Source organism: Onychostoma macrolepis, chromosome 14 (genome assembly GCF_012432095.1).
Source record: "Onychostoma macrolepis isolate SWU-2019 chromosome 14, ASM1243209v1, whole genome shotgun sequence".
Taxonomy (NCBI): domain Eukaryota; kingdom Metazoa; phylum Chordata; class Actinopteri; order Cypriniformes; family Cyprinidae; genus Onychostoma; species Onychostoma macrolepis.
Genome location: NC_081168.1, coordinates 17,587,762 through 17,607,233, shown reverse-complemented (window position 1 = coordinate 17,607,233; position 19,472 = coordinate 17,587,762). Strand labels below are relative to the sequence as shown.

General features: G+C 38.0%; 1 protein-coding gene across 1 annotated transcript in view; it reads right to left on the bottom strand.

Annotated features, from left to right (window-relative positions):
• ctnna1 (catenin (cadherin-associated protein), alpha 1) overlaps positions 1 to 19,472 on the bottom strand; it is a 101,819-nt gene that overhangs the window by 60,313 nt on the left and 22,034 nt on the right. The window contains exon 7 of the mRNA XM_058797205.1: positions 18,040 to 18,243. Within this exon, the coding sequence (XP_058653188.1) occupies positions 18,040 to 18,243 (204 nt within the window). The remainder of the gene's footprint in view (positions 1 to 18,039; positions 18,244 to 19,472) is intronic.

Below are 19,472 nucleotides of genomic sequence, written 5' to 3'. Positions count from 1 at the left end.
GTGCAATATAAAGCCAAGCATTTAAACTGAAAGATAAATCACCCTGGTTCATGGGGCTTGGCGGTTTTTGAAAGCATGTAGCACCATTTGTGTTTAGGTCAAACTAATTGAAATATTTGTTTTGGGGGGTTCAGAGGCAATTAATCTTGGCCTAACCTCATTTATCTGCTGGAAAACAATTTATTCAGCTCCTCTGGATATTTATTAAATGCAATTACAAGACATTTCAGGAAGTGTGTAATGCAAATTCCCAGGACCACATCTCCCAGATTAAAAAACTCCAAATGTTGGTCTAAATGTGGCTTTAAACAGTGAACTGCAACTGCAGTCCCTAGCGGAGCAGAAAACCATTTCAAATATTTCTAAAAGCAACTACGTCTTTGTGCTTGAGGAGCACTCAATGATTCATCCTGTTTCTCCAGGAGACGACAATGCATTAAACACGCTCACTTGCATTTAAAGTAACTCTTTTCGTTCTCTTTCCCTAAGCATTGCTGGGCTAGCATACATAATTTTGATTTTTACTGTCATTTAAATGTACAAAATCACAACGCATTTGATGGACTTTTTTTCAATCTGCAGAGTAAATAAGCAGCTCAAGGTCACAGTCATGTTAACACGCAATCACCCTTAAGCAGGAGACAATCATTTAATCTTCATTCGGAAAGGACAAAGGGAACATCCTTCATGAATTTAAATATCTTAGTTCCTTCAACCCATTGTTTGAATTACACTTTCTACACCAAAACGGCCAATGCCATAACACCTTGATATAGTCTACAATGGATGCAGCACATCACCATAAAGTTAATGAAGTCAGTTCACATTTTTATTTTTAACAAATCTAGTTCTTTATCAAGTTTTATAAAAGTAAAATAACTTCCCTCTTCTCAGGGTGGAATAATATCTTGACAAGGTCAGAATCATAGACATGTGTCAGCGCTGAAACAGGTGGGGATGTGGCCCTGTTCCCAACGATAGTTCAAATAAATTCAGTACATACATACCAACTCACTGAACACATCCACCTTGCAGACTATGCAGCATGTCTTCCCCTCAACAAGCGGAAAATAAGAGTGATTTGTTCCTTTCAAATGAGGCTTATGATTAACTATCTGGAAAAATACATCTGACAAGAAAGGCGACTGCGACAGTGACATGCACTTACTGAGCAAAAGGCAAATTATGGCCAGTGTGAATGTACAACAAAATGGAAAACTGGATTAAAAATGTTTCGGAGGATACAGAGATATTAGGATGATGTTGATTACCAAAAGCACTGTATGCAGATACCCATTATTAGTTTTAGGGCCACGAGAGTAAAGTCACAACATGGGGGGTTTAGTTATGTGCCATTAAATCGCCAAATTCACAGCACACTTAACAAATAGCACCTCTGCTTCAGAAAGTACTAACGCATAATTTGTCAAACTGATTATGCAAACAAACGCATTCACAGAGAACTGTAGCAGTTGAATTACACTTTAAATTAATATAAAGTTAGAATCAACACCTGATCAATAATCAACAGTCATCACTCTTTGCATATTTTTTGTCAAACAGGACCTCATTTCTAGCCTGGTAATACCAAACTCTGCTACTTCGCTTTGCTTCGTAGACAGAATCTGGAAGGGCATAATTGACAAGCGTTTACTTTCTCGTGGGCAGGCGCTTGTCTGAAGTTTAAAATCATTGGTGTACCTGTAAGCCAATCACATAACGGTTGGTTATGACTAGGGTTGGGTACCATTCACATTTGAACCGGTACGGTATCGGTACCTGAAATTCAGTACCGGTACCCAACGGTACCTTTTTTCGGTACTTTACTCTCTGTGTAATAACAAAAACATTTATTTCAGTGAAAAAATAAGTCCAAAACTCTCAATTTCAACATTTTGAACAATAGGACCCTACGATTTTTTTTCTTTTTTGTTCTTCCAGAAATTCTTGTTTTATTTTTTCTGATAATCAAATGAAGGCATGAAACATTTTATTTTTAATCAAATCAAAGTGAAACCCTTTTATTTTTTGGCAAACAAGCAGAGGTTTACTGTTAAAATTAATACATGGTAGAAAAATTGTGTGAATCTACCTTTAAAAAAAGTTAATAATAATAATTGTATTTTTTGTTCTACAATTAAGTCGTTAATGTGGTTGTAATTATTTTTTAGCATTTAATTGTTTTATTTAAATTTGTCAGTAAATGGAATATATAAAGACGTACATTATACTGTACAAAAGTAATACATTTATGTTAAACCGCACTTTTATTTTGACAGGTTGCCGTGAAGTTTCTGTGTGTGTACAGTATGATATGATGCTAGTTTTCTCAAATGAAACAGTAAAATTCTCATGAAGTGACTCTCACAGCCTGTAAGTTCATGTGTTCATGTAGTGAGATGCAGAGTCCGAAAATCACCGCGAGTTCACGTGTGCTTCGATATTTGTGTACGTTAGTAAACAAAACTGCGTCTCCGCCATTCATATATACCTAGGTTAACGGAACATGCAGGATTCATATTTAAATCGTCTTTTTGCGTTTTAATATTCACATACACTAGTTCATATCGCGATTCGAATTAAGTGACAGACATTCTTTTATTCATCCAAAACTTGACGAATTCCGTGGCATTCCGCGCTATAAAGTAAATTCCGTTTATATGAATGGACTCCGCCATTCTGTCTGCGTTTTTGCGGAAACTATATGACCCTAGAAATGTAAGCACACTTCAGAACATTTCGGTTTGCCATGTGTTGTGTTTTAAAGAGTTGCAGGGGTGACAAGTCACAGGGTCTCTCTCTCTCTCTGTCTCTCTTGTATGCGCGCAAATGCGTTCTCAGGTACCGAAATTTGGTACCGAATGATTTAATGTGAATCGATACTCGGTAATACCGACGCAATTCGGTCCGTACCCTTAAAAGTACCGAGTTCGGTACCCAACCCTAGTTATGACGTATGTTATTCACCGGCTCAGCCGCCTCTAACTTCTGCTGTAAACACAGGTATGCGGCGAAAACAAAACCATCGAGCGAAATACAGGAGTGAAGATGGCTGTGAACGACTTCTACAATTTATGTGAAGTAAATCTACGCATCCACAATTACCGCCTTGCCGAACTTTGGCCTCCCCAGTTCCTTGCTAATGATCGGTAACGGTTGATAAATTAAACTTTTCCCAAAACCTGTCGGGAGTAGGGCCACAACATCACCTCCATTTAAAATGTGAACCAAACACTCTTCTTGTTCGGGATTCAGTTGGCAAATGCCGGGAACAGAGCGAATAGCATCCCGTGTCTCCATGTCTGCTGTCGTTTTAGATTTCCCTCACCTAAACTACAATCTTAAATTCGGCGCTTAGCGTCTACGTCACGGCTCTCAGCCCGTCCTCTGTTCGTTGATTGGCCTGGCTGCTGCAGAGCCGGAGATAAACTGGGAGATGGTCTGCTATATCAGACTGAGTACAGAAGCGAAATGAAATTGAGCGGAAGTACGAAGTCTGACGTAGTCAGTAGGGTTGGGTACCAAACTCTGTACGTTTAAGGGTATGGACCGAATTGCATCGGTACTACCGAGTATCGATTCACATTAAATCATTCGGTACTAGGGCTGTCACGATAACTACTTTTTGTTGTGCGATATATTGCACCAAAATTAATTGCGATAAACGATATTATTGTCATTTTAAGACAATTTTATTTCACTAATTATGTAATTACAGTATGACAATATAATAGTATAATAATGCAAGTACACTCTTTCAAAGAACAAAGAACATTTTATTCTTAAGAATATTTAGACATTGGAACCGGAATGTGAAAAAAAATATATGCTAAATAAATAAAACAAATACCGGCTCATTCACGTTAATTGGCTCTCCTCTCTCATTCGGCTTAAAGCCAAAATGCTCCCACACCGGAGCTGAAGATTGCGGCTTTGAAACCAAGTCCATTAGGACTTGTTCTTCCTAACTGGCTGTAGTTGTCACGAAACACTTTATAACGCAGTGGGTTCACGAATTCTCTTCACCTGTAGCTGTCCGCTCTGTGTGCGTGTGTGTGGGGGAGACGCTGCCGCCCCGCCTCCGCCACAGAGAGCAGACGAGATGACAGAGGCAGCGCGATCAACTAAAACGTTGGTGATATTCATTTTTATGTAAAAAAATAATATAATCATTATTTTTCATTCTAAGAAAATGACCAGTCGCAATATATCGCGGCACCAAAAATGATCACGCTCATTTCCATACATCATGCGATAAGTCAATATATCGACTATCGCGACAGGCCTATTCGGTACCAAATTTCGGTACCTGAGAACGCATTTGGGCGCATACGAGAGAGACAGAGAGAGACAGAGAGAGAGAGAGAGAGAGAGAGAGAGACCCTGTGACTTGTCACCCCTGCAACTCTTTAAAACACAACATATAGCAAACCGAAATGTTCTGAAGTGTGCTTACATTTCTAGGGTCATATGGTTTCCGCGAAGACGCGGACAGGATGGCGGAGTCCATTCATATAAACGGAATTTACTTTATAGCGCGGAATGCCATGGAATTCAGCAAGTTTTGGATGAATAAAAGAATGTCTGTCACTTAATTCGAATCGCGATATGAACTAGTGTATGTGAATATTAAAACGCAAAAAGACGGTTTAAATATGAATCCTGCATGTTCCGTTAGCCTCGGTATGTATGAATGGCGGAGACGCGGTTTTGTTTAGTAAACAAATACTGACGCACACGTGAACTCGCGGTGATTTTCGGCCTCTGCATCTCACTACATGAACTTACAGGCTTTGAGTCACTTCTTGAGAATTTTACCGTTTCATTTGAGAAAACCAGCATCATATCATACTGTACACACACAGAAACTTCACGCAACCTGTCAAAATAAAAGTGCGGTTTAACATGTAACAGAAATATATTACTCTTGTATTACTTTTGTACAGTATAATGTACGTCTTTATATATTCCATTTACTGACAAATTTAAATAAAACAATTATAAAAATAATTACAACCACATTAATGACTTAATTGTAGAAAAAAATACAATTATTATAATAACTTTTTTAAAGGTATATTCACATAATTTTTCTACCATGTATTAATTTTAACAATAAACCTCGGTTTGTTTGCCAAAAAAATAAAAGGGTTTCATTTTGATTTGATTAAAAATAAATAAATGTTTCATGCCTTCATTTGATTATCAGAAAAAAAAAATAAAAGAATTTCTGGAAAAAAAGAAAAGAAAAACAATTGTAGGGTCCTATTGTTCAAAATGTTGAAATTGAGAGTTTTGGACTTATTTTTTCACGGAAATAAATGTTTGTTATTATTACACAGAGTAAAGTACCGAAAAAAGGTACCGTTGGGTACCGGTACCGAATTTCAGATACCGGTACCGTACAGGTTCAAATGTGAACGGTACCCAACCATAGTAGTCAGGCTACCTCATTTCAGCATTAAAGTACAAATCACTATTCTATATATAGAAAATATATACTGTTATGAATTTTTTAGGAATTCTGTGTAGCCATGGCTATCAGTAACTACTAGAATTTAATATTCGAGATTTGCTAAAAATTACATTTTAGTGTTTTTACATTTTTAGTGCTTTTAAGGTTTACAATACCTTTTCAGTCATCAAATTCTCACTCAGGTCCAATGTATATTCAATATCAACTGATTGACTGATACCAAACCAACATACTAAATTTGTTCCATTCTGTTGCGTGTAGTCTAGCCATTTTCAAGTGAGTATAAGAATCTGTCTAATTACACAGGCTTTCAGTTAAGACCGTTTTAGTTAAGACTATTCTACTAGTTGTTTAAGCAACCCACCAATGAGATGCTTTTGAAAAGAAATCTTAACATCCCCATATACTAGCTAATTGAATAGGCATTCTGTTTAATAGTCCTGACCATATTGCACTTTGCAGGATGACTGGAATGTTTCATTGATCAATCAGCACCTAGGACAGGAACTATTCACTGTACAATTCACCGCACAAAGCCACTGCTGATTTACAGGTTTCTGCCAGGTATGGGTCTGGACTCCCCACTGTAGTACAGTACTCAACTAAAGGACGTATCCCTTCAATTGAACAGAAGCTGGAGTAAATTAGGGGCATCGTGATTCAACAGAGCATAATCAATTATTGTGTACGAGAACAGGATGGCGACATTTTTCCAATCACCGACAGCGGCTGAAAATAACCATCACTCCAAGCTATCACTCCTAGTTTCAGAAGTCTATAGAGCTCACTCAAGTGTTCTCTGTACCAGGATGAAAAAAAATTACACAGAGAGAAAGAGCATAGAGAGTAAAGCACCCCTTTATTGTATGTTATGATACCTGCTCTACCAGGCTCTACAACTTTGGAGTTGGAACAAAATGTCAGTGGATATTTCATTATGAGAAGGGGAAAAATAAGAGGCTGTCAAAAGAGTTCACAGTGTGGACTGCAGTTCATCAAAACTGCATTAAAAGAGACGGGGAAACTATAGAGCAGAAAACATCTAAGCACTAATCCAGCCAAATTTATTTGCTATCTGCCATTATTAAGCCAAGGTCATTTTTGCTTGAGCACTGCAACAAGTGAAAACACTTTACGATAAGGTCTGATTTGTTATTGCTGGTTAACCACATTAATTAACACTAACTAGCAATGGACAACAGCATAACTACCTTTTCATTTCAACAATTTACTAATACATTATGCTCAGAAATTGTATCTGTTAATATCAGTTAATGCACTGTGAAATAACATGAATAAATTTAAATTGTAAATACATTTACAAATCATTAAAGGGTCCTATTATGCTCTTTTACAAAGTCTTGATTTTGTTTTGGGGGTGTACTAGAACATGCTCCCATGATTGGTGGTTCGAAAAATCGCATTATTTTTCACATAATTTACATTATTACAATACTTTCTCCCCAGCCTGGCACAAACGGCTCGGTTAGTTCCGGGTTTGATGAAGGCCCGCCTTCCGAAAAACGAAATGTGTTGTGATTGGTTAGCTGTCCCAGTGTGTTGTGATCGGCGAACAGCTTATATGGTGTTTCAATACTGCCCCGCTCGTTGCCAAAACAGCAAGTTCATCAATATTGCCATATCAATTCAGACCCTGAGAATATTGAACAAGAGGACCGCGCAGAGCCTTTGCACGCATGAATTAAAGACATATTAAAGTGGCAACGTTATTGTTTTTTTTGGCTAAATCATGTTTTAGACAGGATGTCAACAACAGCTTAAAAATAACTGCATTTACCCAAATATAGGACGACCCTGATTATAAGACGACCCCCCCCTTTTTCCAGATGTACCTTTTGGAAAACCTTTTTTTCTCTCTCTCTCTGTAAAACACATTTTTTCTTAAATTATTTTCATATTGCATATTTTTCCTATTTTAATTTTTGTTTTGAAAGTATGGTAAATACTGGTAAAATGTACCAACAATGACATTGAAAAATATACACTTTTTGATATACCATAAAAATAACAGGTAGCCCATCTGAATTATATAACATTTAGGCTATCCATCTCATAGTAGCCTACCAAAATTGTATTAACAGTAGAAGTGAAATCTTATTGTAGTCTTCAAATCTGGGTATTGTCTTATGTTTTAAAATCACTTGCAGAGGAAGTTTGGTCCCATCAAACTAACATGACAGTCACGACTCATACCGCTGTAAGCTTTTCTTTTGTTTTCACTCGCGATCTTTACAGCACACATTACATTACATATCTCATGGCACACTGGTTTTATGCATTTTTGGCGCCACCTATTGTTGTGGGTGTATTATTGACATGTCAAAGTCTAGACCCCGAATATAAGACGACCGCGCTTTTTCAGATGCATTTCCAAGAAAAAAAACATTGTCTTATATTCGGGTCAATACGGTACTATGTACTAGGGCTGCAGCTAACGATTATTTTTAGTGTCGACTAATCTCTCGATTATTTTTCAATTAATCTATTTTCTTATCAGTTCATTAATTCTTTAGTTAAACTATCATTAAATAATAACAGTAACTTCTGCTATATCTTTTAATATTTTATTCAAACATTTTCTCATAATACTTTACAAAAAATAAAGAAAAACAAATAAAGAAAAAATTACAAGAGAGAAAAAAAAGAAATAATAAATAACTAATAAAAAAAATACAAATGAAAGAAAGAAAATAAATTTTTAAAAAAAGGAAAAAAATAAAAACAAATGATTAATACAAAAAAATTAAAGAAAGAAAAGGAAAGGAAAGCAAGGAAGCAAGAAAGAAATACAAATATTAATAAGAAAGAAAGAATTAAAGAAAGAATAACAGGGCAGTGATACAATACAAACAATAGAAATGCACTTTATGGCTGCATTCACAGTTACTGTTTGGGACTGACAGCAGTTTCTTACAGGTGAGAGACTTGAAATGTTTTATTTATTCAGCAGATTAAAACATCTGCTTGAATACATCTCTGTATGAATGAACAGCTGAAATCACAACCGCATTCAGGACACTAGAGCGACAGAATCAAAAATGGCGTCATAACACCAGGATGTTTTATCACAGTTGACAGCCCGTTTTTAAATAAATGAGCCCAGTCGAGGCTTGTCCAATCCATCACAGTTAAACAACTAACAATGACTTTAAATGCTTTGTTAGCGAGTGCAGAGAGCGCGTTTGGTGCGCGCGTCTCAGAGCTCGCGCGATCGCGCTGACTGCAGTTCCAGTGGATCTTCAGATGAACGCAAATCATTTCTCCTTCTCAGTCTCTGTGGGTGAATTAAACCCGTCATGATTATATAGACAACTCGATGTCCAGTGCTGTTCCGTTCATTCACCACAGCTTTGAATGCGAGAATGCGGTTGGATCTTGACATGTAAAGGCGTCAGTTTGGCTATATTTATATGCGGTTCTGACGGTCGTATAATAATAAAATGCACTATGAATGCAACTCTATGAAGTGATGTTGCCATTCTAGCCTTTACCTTCTGCTCTAGAGTCTTGTTTTGTGTTAAACATGGCAGGAAAACAGTCTTAAGTAGGGATAACTGCAGGCTCGCGCAATGGGCGTGGCTAAAAAGTGCAATGCATCAACGCATCCCATGCTAATCTACGTATTTTTATAAATCGACATAATCGATGATGTCGACGAATCGCTGCAGCTCTACTATGTACAGATAAGTGCAACGGTAATATGTATTATGATTATTGTTCTTTAATTCTAACATTATAACATGAATTGCAGTGAAACTGTTATTTATTGTTGTAACTGGATTTATTTTAATGATATTCTAATGGAGCGCTTTGTGATATCACAAATACAGGAAAACAACTTTGCAGTCCAAACAAGCCGTTCGTTGTAGTTCTTGAAAAGGGATTTTTTAAAAACAAAATACTTTTGGAGAGGACTTTGAGATTTGTAACTTTGTAGATCGTATGCCCAAACTACACACTGACTAAAATTAAAAAAGTGAAAAAGCATAATAGGACCCCTTTAATAAAAGCTGTAAAGAAATATATTGTTCATTGTTAGTTCATGTTTGGTAATTGTGTCAGTTAAACCTAAATTAAAGTTAAATTAAAGGTCGTTTACACCAAAGACAATAACTATACTAAAACTTTAGTTATTGTTAATCAATCTAATTCTATAAGAATAAAGCGGTCCACACCACAACTATAAGAACAGACAAACGATTTTGCCCCAACTTTAAAGAGCTGTTGCATTTAAAGCAGCAAATGACATTTAAACAGGCTTCTTATAAACAGAACAATTTATTTATAGTTATCTTTATAGTCATCATTAAGACCGTTTAGTATTTGTGCTGTGGCACAGTGCTATCTTTTGGAACAGAAAAAGGAAAATGTACTTCCACGCATGACAAAACAAAGCTGTTAAATACATATGCAACAAGGACAAATGACAAGGCACAGCAGAGGTCACTTAGCATCCTGAAAGGGGTGAAATGGCACCACAATAACCTTCAACACAGATCTGGGCTGTCGTTTAAATGCTCTACAACACGTCTAAGACTTCAACGATCCTTAATAGAAACTGTCAGTCACGGAGTGATGCCACAGCTCTGCAGCAGCCAACAGCAGTGGTCTAAGACCCATGAGGATAAGAGCGATGAATGAAAATAATGGAATCATCAGTGGTTTGTGCTCGGTCTCTCTCTCACACACACACGTGCGTCTCCCAACATGGAACAGGCAGTGAGATAGATGGCAAAGTGTGTGGCATAAATCCTCCAAGTGCCACGCCTCCATCCCTCAAACACACATTTTATCTACTCGCATTTAAATTTTATAAGAGGTCAGGTCAACTCTTGCTCAGCAGCTAAATCGCACACAGCGACATAAATTACTGTACTAAGTGGTAAATGCTTTTAAGGAAACAAACCACACACAAAAAAATTATTTACCTGTTGTCTTTTTTACCTTTTATGGTAAAGCAGTAAAATGCCATGTGTGTGTCGTAATGCTGCCTTCACACCATATCATAATTACCGTAATTTTGAGATGACAACACGTGACATTCTGCTCGGACTTGGAATTATGATTTTCTATGGCAACACTATCAACGCCTAAACAGCGCCTGCGGTCAGTGCGGTGGTCAGGTGGTAGGGTTGCCACCCATCCCTTAAAATAAGGAATCGTCCCGCATTTAAAAGGTAAAATTATGTGTCCCGTATCAAATCAACACGGGACTCGATTTGTGCCGTATTTTACAAAGGCCAGCACATATTTGAATAAACAAACAAGTATGTTGCACTGTTTATAAGACTAATCGCAATTCTAATGAAATCAATTTCATAAGTATTAGAGAAGCTCATTTGCGCGTGATTGCATTGACGTCTTTGTTTCCATAGCAACGGAGTCCAAAGCCCTTTCACGTGAGCGCTGCATGCAGTGCAGCATGCGCTAAACCTGCGCGGTTTTCAAACATCAAGAGCTCACATCCGCCCTTTGAACACAAGACTCTCCAGATGTAGGGCTGAATGGGAAAGTTATCAATGGTTCTGTCCAGTAACTAATGATGAACGCGCAGTTTGCAGGGAAGAGTTTGCCTACAGTGGACTGTCTGACTTAAAGGGATAGTTCACCCAAAATGTTATCATCGTTTGCACACCCACAAGTTGTTACACCTGTAATAATTTATTTCTTCTGTTAAACATAAAAGATACTTTGAAGAATGTGGGTAACCAAATAGTTACTGGTCCCCAATGACTCTGAGGACCACTGAGTTACTGAGCAAGGACCAGCAGCTGTTTGGTTACCCACATTCTTCAAATCTTCTTTTGTGTTCAACAAAAGAAGGTTTAGAACAACTTGGGTAAATTATGACTTTGTTTTTTTGTTTGTTTTTTTTGGTGAACAATACCTTTAAAGTGATAGACACATCTTTGCTTCTAAAGGTATTTGTTCTAGGGTATTGTTTTATTAACATTTGGATAGTCTTAATATAATATTCCATACATTATCAGAGCTTAGTAGATATAATTATATATTTTAGACATTAGACAGATTAATTAATATATTTAATCTTAGACCCCATTTATTAATTTATCATTTATACTAATCAAATATATACATAAATAATCATGTCATTTGGCATTTAAAAAAAAATACTAAATTTAGATAAAAATGGAAGAAATAATTACAGAATAATGTAGTCCTAATTTAAGCAAATTAATAAAGAAAATACAAATTCATCCCACCCAGGTAACAGCAGCAGAACTGTCAAAAAAAAGACTAATAATAATTATAAATAATCAAATTTAAAAACAATTAATGTGTTTTGTTGCAAGTTTACATAGCCTAGCATAGCCTGGGGCGCGTTTTATCAGGTGGTGCAGCGGTCACGTGGTACAAGCCGTAACTCTCTGAAAACTCCCAGTTCACAAGTTGTAATTACGAGTTCTACAAGGACGTGAACGCTTTTTACAAGTTGGTATCTCGTAATTACAGGAATTACGATATGGTGTGAACGCACCTTAAGGCTTGGTATTTGGATGGGATATGAAGTGGGCACAATCTTCTAAACTGTGAATAATTAGGTCTACTGTTTAAAGTCTTTGGCTAAAGTGATCAATATAGAAAGGATTAAGTCTCTCTTTTTGCCATCATATTTACAGCAGTTGGAGGAAAGTGCTTTTAACATTTACAGCCAAACACCCAGACCGCAAAAAAAAAAAAAAAAAAAACCAACAAGCACTAAAAGCCATTTGACTAGAGGGTGTATTGCATAGCTGGATAATCACTGTTGAAAAGCAATGCCCATGTGACAGGCTTTTACACCATAACAAAAACAGAGATTTATGTTTTTTTTCATTAATCATAGCACAGTAAGATTCCAGTGTAATATTCTGGGTGACTTTTCACTATTTGTGATCAGCATCAGGTAACAATAGCTACTAATCTGTTTTTGTAGAACAAAATATATTTTGAAGATCGTTGGGGTCCAAATAACACTGTACCAAACTGATTTTCATTGTATGGATATAAAAAAAAAAAAAAAAAAAAAGAAAATTCAAAATCGTTCGTGTTTCACAAAAGAAAGTCAGTCATTTAGGTTTGGAGCGACATGAGGGTGACTAAATGACGATTTTCCTTTGTGTCAACGGTCCCTTTAAGCAAAAGACTAAAAAATTTAGTGCAGCAAGCTTCCTCTGAAATGGACAAACGGTCTCAATCTTTATGCAATTAAAATTGCTTCAGCAAAAAAGCACCTCATCCATCTCTCTGAAAAGCCAGGGATGTGATTTTAACAGCTAAATGATCAAGGACCAGGTATGGGGGAACCATCTGACAGCCCATGTGTGACAGATTTGCGTTTTTATGGAGAGCTGTAAATTTAGCAAAAGCCTCAGGGACAGTAAAGTGCTCCCTTGATGCACTGCATGTGGTTTGATTCGATTTAATTACGCATTCAGATGAGGTTAAAATGGAAGAGACAAAGTCAGTTTTGAGATTTTGAAAACTGAAGTAAATGAGAAAATATGCATTGAAAGTGACCTGGCTTTTCAAATATTTTTAAAGAAGCTGCAGGAACTCTTGACTCCATCTTAATTAACTTTAGTAAATATTTGGGAAAACCAGAGGCCAACAGGTTAGAAGGGACTCATTAAGACTCGGCTTTAACAAGCAGGTGTCCCTACACTGAATTTCCTAAAGAAGAAAATTGCTGCAGAAAAGGTCAAATGGTAATGATCTGCTCTTACTGTTCAAATGTTATCGCTATTTATGAAAAAGGAAAATTATTCCAGGCTGGTAAGACAAAAATATTTTCAAAAAGCACACAGTTAGGTGAAAGAACAAGAAGAGGAATGATAGAAACAGGGCTCAGCTCGACTTAAGAGACTTCTTAAAAAAAAAAAATAAATAAACAAAAAACAGAAGGGAGTTGTCATGAAACAAGACCAGGTGTCAATCTTGCCGAATGCCCATGGCAAAGAGGAAAACGTGAGGAAGAGAACAGACGGAAAGAGAGGTGTGGGTGTGTGTGGGTCTCCTCTTCCATCTCCCCTCCGTAAGGCCTTGAAGAGTTCGCATCTGTCTTTTCACAGATTCTTCAGATGTTCGCCTTCAGGTTTAAGAATTTAAATGTCAAAAGCTTGACATGTCAAACCTTATTACTGCCAGCTCGCCTTGTGTACAATCACCTCTACAACAAGAGTCTGGGGGGGGTCTGAAATGCATTATTAATAAAATGCAGCAGAAAAGCTCAGAACAGACACATGTGAAGTAGTCACGAGAGGGTGGAATAATTAAATACGTGCTTGAACCACAGCACTCAAAACTATGAGCTCGTGCTCGGCAAAGTGAAGAGGCTTGTTTGTTTAGCAGTGCTCTGCATTGTTAATCATCTGGCTAATCAGTCTGGGCTGGACTTTTAAGTCGAAACCAGATTGACTGCCTGAGTTTGGGGTTACAGCACAAACCGGGGCATGCGGTTTAAGGTCCTGCGTAACAATTACACATCTTATCCTGGCTAACAAAGGCTTGATCAATCTCTGTGCTAATCGGCAATTAATTACAATCTATTTTTGAACAGCCTGAAAACCGCTTTTGCAAACCTAAGCCAAAAACGGGATGCGGCAGTCCATTATAATTCAATCCGTGCCTTTGGTTTTTTTCTGCCTACATGCACCATTTCTGCTCAATGATAATGAAACCTGTAAAATTCAGGTCGCATAACAGTGATTAAAACGTTAGTATTCATCATAAGATTATATCAATTATGAATAGAGGTTTGATTATTTTGAGGCACTGCTCCAAAATTCATTTAAATGTGTGACAGAGGCAAGAATCAAAGCAAGGATATTAAACAAACATGAGAAAAAAAACAACGAAAATTTATGCCAATTTGAGCAACTTTAAAGCATTTACATTCAAGCACTATGAAGTCAGAAAGCCTAAAGTGTTAAGCACTTAGCTTGGTCACCAACATGCCCGGAAATAGTTACATTATGCCTTTTTATTTTATTTTCATAAACATTCATAACCAGAGCCACTGCCAGAGGCTTTAACTACAGAACTTGGGTTTCAGATTAACCTTTCGAGACCTCTCATTTAATTTATAGAATAATAAAGTCTGTTTCACACAGCTGATTTGTGGGAGGCTGTCGAAATACACATCCAATCAAATCTCTCATCCGAAAAGATAAATTTGTAGAAATTTGACTAGAATGAACTGCCTTAAGCAGGAAAATATTTGACAACATTGTCTTCAATTCTATTATGTCGATGTATCATTTTGCTTCAATAAATTAAGCACAAAGTTCCAGCTGGCAGTTTCATTTTGCTGTTTGAAAAATGTAAAAGTCAGAGAAAAGGACCCACTGCTATGCTAGCTAGCTAAAAAGAGAGAGGTTTAAAGAGCAAAACTCCTCCAATAGCACAGTCTCAGCTGTGACTGAGAGCCCATATGCTGTCTGGCCAATATGTCCTTCTATCAAACCAAGTCACTTCAAACAAGGCAGTTCCTTTATTCCAGGAGAAATCATATGGCTAAAAATTGAATTTGGGACACCAATTTAATCTCTGTATTATTGCGGGCCTTCAGAGTTCATTTAACAACACAGTCAGAGCATAAATTGGATGCGAGACTAGTTATTCATTCTAACAGAGGGAGGAGGAGCTGCACCGGTCTTACTCAAATCGAAAATCCCAGCCTATTGCACCCAATACATTCCTCCATTTAGCAGAGGATAAAAGTGTAAGAAAAAATTGAGGGAGAAATAACTTTACTACCTGATAAGGAAATCCTGAAAGACTATAACAAAAAGATGTTAAGACTTTTCCTGCATTAAATGTCCAGAAATCTGTTGGCACTATGACAAAACATCTTAAGATTTTAAACATTAAATAAACATTTTAACCCATCCACAAATAAAGTGCTATGTCACCCTCTCTCTCAAAAATAAATATATATATATATATATATATATATATATATATATATATATATATATATATATATAACAAAACGAATAATATTTGAATAAAATGAACATTGCTTTTATTTAGCAAGATGCATTACATTGTCAATCTCGAGTCAACTGCGGCCTATGTAAGCAATAGCTCACTATAGGTTTTGGAAGAGAGTTTGCAGAAGGTAATGCCAGGTAAAGTGCCGGCCAAAGCATCCAGAGACTCCAGGAGGCTTTAGTCCAGGGGTAGTGGAGAAAGATGGACATATCATCTCCCTCATCTGTTTCTCCTGTCTGAACGAGTGAGCAGCCAAAGCGTTGTCATGTCAGCTGCGCTTCAGGGCTGAGGAGCAGTGTTTTGTGTGTTGGGGCAGACACGATGCAAAGGCCTAGTCAAGTAGAAAACCTGTTTTGAAACGACCCAGACACTGCTTGGATGAATCTGTAGCTAAAATAAACCAGCAGCACCAAGGATGAGTAAAAAAGCGATCACAGAAACGTACGTCTCATGGATGGCGCTCATCTGTATTCAAACGACGGCTCTGTCATTTATCTGTGTAGGGACATATGGGACTGCTCTGTGTCATTTATCTTAACGGGGACATAAAAAAAGTCTATACATAAGCTGGGGTTTCTATAAAAGGTCCTGTCCAATTATATTAGCATTTCTCATGCAGTCATGGTAGCACGGCTAATTTTGGATGACATGGCAAGCTTATTACACAGATAGCTGCATATTAGTGATTACTATCACTGCTGGAATCAATCTGGTATGATTTTTCCATTCCAGGCATGAGCACTCTTCACGAGGATCACTTGAAATGGCACTGGAAATCGAATGTGTAATTTGACTTTTATTGAATGCTTGTGCCTTATCCATGCCAAACCTCTTGCTAGATGTTATCAGACAGCCATTTTCAGGCTCTCGCACCGCAGTGTTAAAAATGGACGGTAATGACAGAGGCGCTTGCTCACGATCCTGGTCTGGAATTACACAGAACCAGCAATGAGCCATCTGGAGCGTGTCAGCTCAGGTTTCCGAGAACATTGCTGTGTTTCCAGACAGAGCCGAGGACCTGCTGCTTCCTGACGTTTTGTAAGACTGACATAAATAGTCACTGACACCTGCAAGACATCGCCTCCCCGAACATCATCTTCAGCGGTTTGTGGCACAACACCACTTCGGCTGCCCACACACCGCTATTAACGTGTGACAGAAAAATTATGTTACTGTGTGCTAGGGGCGAAGAACTTATTTGAACTTTGAGTAAGGCCATCAAGCAGGAAAATATTATTATAATACAGATTACAATGGGAGTAGCTAGTGTTTTTTCTTTTTTTTTTGCTTTGCTTATTTGTAGGACTGTACAAAATTGGCCAAAATGTTTTGGTTTTAGAAAAAACGCGAGCGTTATTAAATATTATTATATTACTAACTAATAATTATTAACTATAATTAATACTAAATATAAAAATTACAAAAAAAAAAAAAAAGCAGCCATTCTGAGACGTTGCAATCACCGGCGCATAATGAGCTGCTCATGTGTGTGAACATAATGCCATACTTCACCCTGAAAGAGGCAGATTTTCTTTAGTTCAGTTTTATTTCAATTAATCACGCAGCCCTTACTAGATATCTAGAAAGTAATATTTAGTTATTTCAAAAAAAACAAAAAAAACAGATGGAATGCAGTACCACGACAGCCAAAAACAGCAAAACTGATTGGCTGCTACTCCATTTGGAAATGAGATGAAGATGGGGAAAGAGGTCAGTTAAAACAAAGATCTGTCATCTAGAGAAATGTACTAGGGGAGAAAGAGAGTGATGATATGACATTCAGTGTCTGTTAGAAATCGAAGGAATAAATTAGCCTGCGGAAATGAGGTAGGGTTTTAACCTGGTGAATTAAAGTTAAATTACTTATTAGAATGATTGAATTTGTTTATCAAATATAGCACTCCACACCAGCTTGGCCTAAAAGTGGCCAATTTTCTCTCGGTGTGGGGCAAATACTGCCAAATGTTTCAAAGAACTTACAAGTTCTTCATTTACCCACTGGACCACAAGCATATCATGTCACCCACCGTGCTGCACGCCGCAGGGGTGTAAAACTGTTGCTTTCAACCAGCATTTCTTTAAACTACTCAGGACTTTCATGGAGAAAAGAAAAAAAAAAAACAATCCGTGACAACAATATAATAAATGGAGAAGCAAAAGGAAAACAAATGAAATGAAAGACCGCAAAAATAAATAAAACCAATATTGGTGAGCAAACAAGGGAATTATTTGAAAACAACAGCAGTCAAACAATTCAACGCACAGATCAGTATCACAGGAGGGGGCTTGTGTGTACTGAACCCCTCTGTTCAAAAGCTAGGCAGCACAGGACAAATTGTGATGAGACTGGAGGTCTTTATACAACACCACCCAGCGAACGTGATGTGTGCACTGTCCCTGAAATAAAACTCCCCTCTCCATCTCTGCAGGAGTGCGTCTGCCTCAGGTAGCAGGTGGGGACTCCGCATCGCCATTCAGGGATGTGGGACTGTGGAAGGGGAAAAGCAGTAAACGAGAAGGAAAAACAGTATTTCACGTGCACCTACATTGCCCATGTACTCTGAGAGCAGATCCTGCAGCGCCTGTCGCACGGAGTTGCATTCGGCCACGATGCGCTCACGCCGGTCGTCACGTGTGCAGGACGAATCGGCCATGAGGGCGGCGCCACTTATGATGCTCTCCAGACGCTCCTCGAGAGAAGGCCGGAACCTCTCCTCGCTGAAATTCAGCGGGTCCACGATGATCTGCTTCTGCAGGGGGAGAAAAAGAGAGAGAATAAGGCATAAGATGATTAAAAGTAGAAGGAGCACGACAGGAAGATTAAGTACTTTCTCAGAATTAATGCACTAAAATATTGCCATTCAGCGTTTCTGTGCAAAACAGGGGGGGGAAAAAGTGAGATTTATGATTTCACATAGCAAATGTCCAACTTCACAAGAGTTTGACAGTTAAACGGCAGTCATTATTGGCTGTGTGGTCCCAACAGGATTTTGGAATCTATCTCCCTTGACGCCGAGGCACAAGCTGTGATATTCATTAACTGGACGAATCAATAATTCACAAGATCTGAGATGATGGTCTAGGGCTCCTGATGCAATTTCAGGCCAACGGCTTTTGCTCAATCAGAGGTTGCATTAGCTTGCCTGTGCACTTTGGCTGCCTTTTAAATCAACTCTACGTAACAGACGGCATCTTAAAAGCCATTTGTACTGTCTTCTGGGAACGAATGGGGGAAAAAAAATAAAACAAGCGGGACAAAAATCAAGCTTAACTGCACATTATGTAAGATCACAGACTCTTGCACATCTCATGTGGGGTTTCCAACAGAGAACTGCTTCGGTAAACACTGCAGTTAGTACGAGCGCATCTTTAAGGCTACTAACCCTAAACGGCAGAGCAATCGGATTTCGGCCTAGGGCAACAAAATGCAGTTGCGCATATAAAAACACTGCTATTTTTCTCCTTGAGCCAGGATGACATTTGAGATGTCCCTACATGTGCTCTGCTGGGTACACTCACATGGGGACATCACACTCCCGCTCTCAAAGAATAAACCTGTCAATGTCTGGTGCAATTAAAGCGACGCGACTCACATATGTGCCAAAAAAGCAATAACTGCGTAGAAAGAAAAGAAAAGGCAGAACAGTGGCAGGCGGAGTCAATCTTCAAAACAACGTGACAAGCCCCTCCATCTGATGTCATATACGGTGTAAAATATTCAACAATTCAGTTGTTAGAATCTGAGTTTATTAGCCTCATCTCATCTGACCTCCTTTACTTGCGTGTCACGTTGGCATGGCAACAAGCCTCTCTCTCTGACTCACTGCAAAGTTGCTCCAGCTTCAAATTAAGCAGCAAGAAGCGATGTGGAAAAAATGTGCATGTGTGCTGAAGTTTCTGCACGGTCACCAGGAAATTAAAGACGCACATGATCTGAGGTACCGACATTCCCCATCTCATTTGAGCACACACTCACAGC